The 4,861-nt window shown below is 29.7% G+C and overlaps 1 protein-coding gene across 1 annotated transcript; it reads left to right on the forward strand.

The window, feature by feature from the left end:
- The first annotated feature begins 1,162 nt into the window (after positions 1 to 1,162).
- On the forward strand, positions 1,163 to 2,872 carry LOC107896581 (G-type lectin S-receptor-like serine/threonine-protein kinase SD2-5). The gene has a single exon (XM_041079150.1). The coding sequence runs from the start codon at positions 1,350 to 1,352 to the stop codon at positions 2,517 to 2,519; it is 1,170 nt and encodes a 389-aa protein (XP_040935084.1). The 5' UTR covers positions 1,163 to 1,349; the 3' UTR covers positions 2,520 to 2,872.
- Positions 2,873 to 4,861: the final 1,989 nt, after the last annotated feature.

The raw sequence follows: 4,861 nt of genomic DNA on the forward strand, positions 1-4,861 counted from the left end.
CAGATGTAGAAGAAACGGGAAGCCACATGTTAGTCTCTAAGGCTAATTATATATAACCACATAATATTTTAGTCAAAACATTAATGATATTAATTATTTGGACTAATTAATAACATTATAAAACTACAAGGACCAAATTATATTAGAAATTAAAATATATAGATTAAATCTCAAATTTAGATATATTAAAGGGACCAAATCTGAAATTTCACCATTTAATAAAATGGAAATAGAAAAGCAAAAGAATAGGAGCATAGTTGGGTGTGCTAGGAAGGTTAGAAATTAAAACATATAGATTAAATCTCAAATTTAAGTATATTAGAGGGATTAAAGTTGAAATTTAATCATTTTAATAAAATATAGTTATAAAAAAGAAAGCATAGTTGGACGTGCCATGTGTAATGAGAGGACGATTTTTATATGGTTACTAGTATGGACTTTCAACGCTTCGCACTGAGTTGATTATTTATTTGTGTCAAATTATTTAGTCAATTTATTTAGTAAAAGTTTGAAGGTTTAAATATACTCTAAGCAAGATTTTTATAATCAAATTGGTGGTCGAACTGGTCAGGCTATTGATTTTACTGATCGATTAAATAAATCACTAAAAAATTTTAAAAAATGAAAATATTAAAAAAATAGCTAAATTGATTTCTAATATGGTTCAATTGGTCCGTATTGGTTTGTGGGTCAACTAGTTCGTGCCTCTCTTTAAATCGGTATCCTAGCCAATTCGATCAAGTTCAAACAACTATAACTCTAATTAAGTTTCTATACACTTCGTATATTTGAATTTATTTTTAAGAATTTAATTTCTCTACTTTTTGAATTTAAAGATCCACTTTCAAATTATATATAACAACATTTAAAAATTCACTTTCAAATTATATATAACAATGTAATATTTTAATTGAAAAGTTAACAATATTAACTATTTGAATTAATTAATAATATTATGAAGAATAAATTGTGTTAAAAATTAAATTATAAGAATTAAATTTTAAATTAAAATTAAAAATTAATCATTTTTATAAAATGAAAAAAGAATAAAAAGAGCGTGGGTGTCGTCGAGGAGGAGGAAGGTACTGTGTACCTTCCTTTAATATATAGCTATATAAATTATATGGATATAGACCGTCTAGTAACGACCATTCTTGGTGATTTGGCAAAACATACTGATTTTCTTTTTTGACTTTTCTGCTTAAAGATTTTTCTTTTTCCAATATGATAGCAGTTTATCAAGCTTAAGGCCATTGTTGCAGCTGATTTACTCTTTCCTATCATCAAAAAATTTTAAAAATAATAATAATTTACTCTTTCCTGGAAAGCCATTGCCTGTCTTAGAAAGCATGAATCCGAATGCTCGTTGCTACTTTATAATGACCACCCTTTTTATTCTACTGATCATAGCGGTTATTGTAGACTTTGATTTACTTTTTTGGATAGTTCTATGCGTTTTACTTCTTGTTTTAGGGGTTTTCTTTTTTCGAAGATATAGATATGGAGCCCAAAAAGTTGAGGAAGATCATCTAGACAACATGTCGGGAATGCCAACTAGATTCTCTTATGAAGAGTTGAAGAATGTCACCAAGAACTTTAGCAACAAGCTTGGTGAAGGTGGATTTGGGTTTGTTTTTCATGGAGCACTGTCTTCGGGATCTGAAGTTGCAGTGAAGCATCTTTTTGGCATTGGCCCAGTTAACAAGTCCTTCATTGCTGAAGTTCAGACTATTGGAAGTATCCACCATTTCAATCTGGTAAGCTTGGTTGGATTTTGTGCTGAAAAATTCAATAGGCTTTTAGTTTACGAGTACATGGCTAATGGATCATTAGACCGATGGATCTTTAATAAAAACCAGGATCTTTCACTTGATTGGCAAGTTAGAAAGAAGATCATCTTAGATATAGCCAAAGGACTTGCTTATCTTCATGAAGACTGCAATAGAAAGATAATTCACTTAGATATCAAACCTCAAAATATTATTTTAGATGAAAATTTCAATGCTAAAGTTTCGGATTTTGGGTTCTCTAAGCTAATTGAAAAAGATCAAAGTCAAGTCGTTACAACTATGAGGGGAACCCCAGGTTATATGGCTCCTGAATGGTTAAGCTCAATCATAACTGAAAAAGTAGATGTTTATAGCTTTGGTATTGTGGTCCTAGAAATTCTGTGTGGGCGACGAATCATTGATGAATCTCAACAGGATGAAAGGCATTTACTGGAGCTACTTAGGAGAAAGCAAGAGGAAGGGCAACTCCTGGATTTAGTCGATAAGTGCAATGATGATATGCAATCAAATGTAGCTGAAGTGGTGGAGATGATAAAGGTTGCTGCATGGTGCTTACAAACTGAATATGCCAACAGGCCTTCCATGTCCACGCTTGTGAAGCATTTTGAGGGCTCGGTTGATGCTGTGATTAACGTAAATGAAGATTTTCAAAATGAATTAACATCACAAGCGCCTGTAGAGAGTTTTGCTTCATCAATTACGCCCCCTGTGTTATCTGGGCCAAGGTGAAGGTGATGATCATGGACGTGGAAGAGATGATGGAAGATACTATTCATGAAGATTGGATGCAGGCTATGTTATGGCCCCAGTTTTAACTTATCCAATATATTATTTCCATTAGCAAATTTGTAGTCAGCCTTTCTGCAATGTTAAAAATTTGTAGTCAGTCTTTCTGAAATGTTACAAATATAGTTTGCGTCACGTACTTGTTTTCACTCCAACCTTTGGGTCCAAAACATCTAAGTTACTCGACTGGAAGCAGAACACTGAAGGTTAGTGGAAGATGGTCTCTTTTCCTTATTGATTGCATGTGCTCTAAAAGTAAGGAAATGTCTTGTAAGAAAATTCCTATTTTGTTTTCATTTCAAGTCTACAAACAATGCACGTTTCTCAAAGTTCAATCTTCATTTGTTTTCAAAGTTTCTGCAAGGTCAAATTGTGTGTACCTTCCACTTGTAACTACAAATTCCATCAAGCATTTATTATAGTCCTCAATATGAAGTCAAACATACTATATCTTGGCAGCCTTCCGAGTAACTCCGCAACTCGGAGTTCCGCATGAGGAAGAAGAAGCCACGGTAACTACTGAATCTTTTACTAGTACATGTACAACTGTGTGGACCGATTTGAACCCATAGTTCCACAGTAGCTACCACATTGAGCCCGTTTCCGGAGAAGAAGATCAATATATATGTTACATTGCTTACCCTTTAGATCTTTTTGAAGAAGGTTCTGTTACTAATATGTTTAGTGTGTATTTTAGAATATAGATTTATGCTTAACATATAATAAATAATAAAATGTATGGTTTGAAACTAATTAATAATAACATATGAAATATGTACTATATTAAAATAAAAAATAAGATTAAATTGTAAGTAAAACGAAATTTAAACATATGAATACATCAAATTAATAATACTAAATTAATACAATTCTTTAACATAGTGTTGTCATCAATCCTAAGTTGTTGTCGAGTTAATTCATGACATCATCTCAATCAATAACATTATTAATATATACAATCGATAGAGATAATAAAATGTGCATAATAAAATTAAAATGTATAAATATATTAAAAATAAAATTTTGGTATTGAGTGGTAAATTTAAAGTTATGTTAACCAAATTGGTATGGATTCAAATCTCATCATATATATATATTTATTAATTTTTTTAAAATAAAAAAACTAAAATAACCTTAAATAATATAATTTATTTTAAATGCAAAAGAACATTAAAATATTTTTCCCTAATTGAATTTAACTTAGTTGGTAGGTGACACTAACTCAATAAAAGTATAATATACAATGAAACAAAATTCTTTTGCGGCAATTGGGGCTTCATTTTCGCTGATTGAGTCTTAACTCGATTGACATCGGTATTGTTGTTAGTTCAAGAGTACATGGGTTCTAGTGCGTTGAACCGCATTATTCTTTTATTTAAGGGTTAGAGAGGGGCTATGGATAGTTCTAAACATTATATCACAAAGAGCAGATATGATAAAAATCTAAAATTTATATTAAAAAAGATTGGAGCTTATTTTCCTGTCACAGTAATAAAATATTTTTTTATTTTTTTCTCATTTTTTATACATAATTAAAGATTTACAATATGTTTAGATTAATTTAAGTAAATATTACTGATTCAAAAGATGTAATTTAAAAGGAAAAATTTTAAAAATAAAATTACTTATATTAAAATTAGAAAAAAAATATTTGATACATTGGCAGTGAATTTTTTAGACTTCATAAGCAGGGTTGGGATGATGACAAATGTCTTATAAAGTATCTTATAATATTAAAAATTTAAATATATAAAAAAATTAAGATACATGGCAATTTTTTAACTTTGTCTGTGGAGTTAAAAACTACATTGTGAGTGTTTCTGTAGAAGACTAAATTTTTTGGACCAATTACAATGTGCCACATTGTAACATCCCTCACCCATCTCCGTTGTTGGATTAGGGTTACCAGATGCTACGACAATTAACAAGTCAAAAACATACAATTTCAATTCAAAATTTAATTAAAACAAACATAATAGATAGGTACTCACTAAACATGGTATTCATATAAAAAAATGAGCTTATAGCGAGTTTTAAGATACAAAGAATTAGATGTAACAGCCTAATTTTCAGTGGTGTTGGAACAATGATTTGAGATCACTAAATCTGACAAATGAGTAGGAAATATTATTAATTTAGTGAGTATAAGTTAAACGTGAAGTTAGGAAAAATTTTGAAATAGTGAATAGTGTACTAAAAATATATATATTAAAATAATTAGAATCGAAAACGAGAAATCGAGACCTCGGGAATTTTAAATCAAGCCATAAATATTTTTATAAATA

This window comes from Gossypium hirsutum, chromosome A10 (genome assembly GCF_007990345.1).
Source record: "Gossypium hirsutum isolate 1008001.06 chromosome A10, Gossypium_hirsutum_v2.1, whole genome shotgun sequence".
Classification (NCBI taxonomy): Eukaryota; Viridiplantae; Streptophyta; class Magnoliopsida; order Malvales; family Malvaceae; genus Gossypium; species Gossypium hirsutum.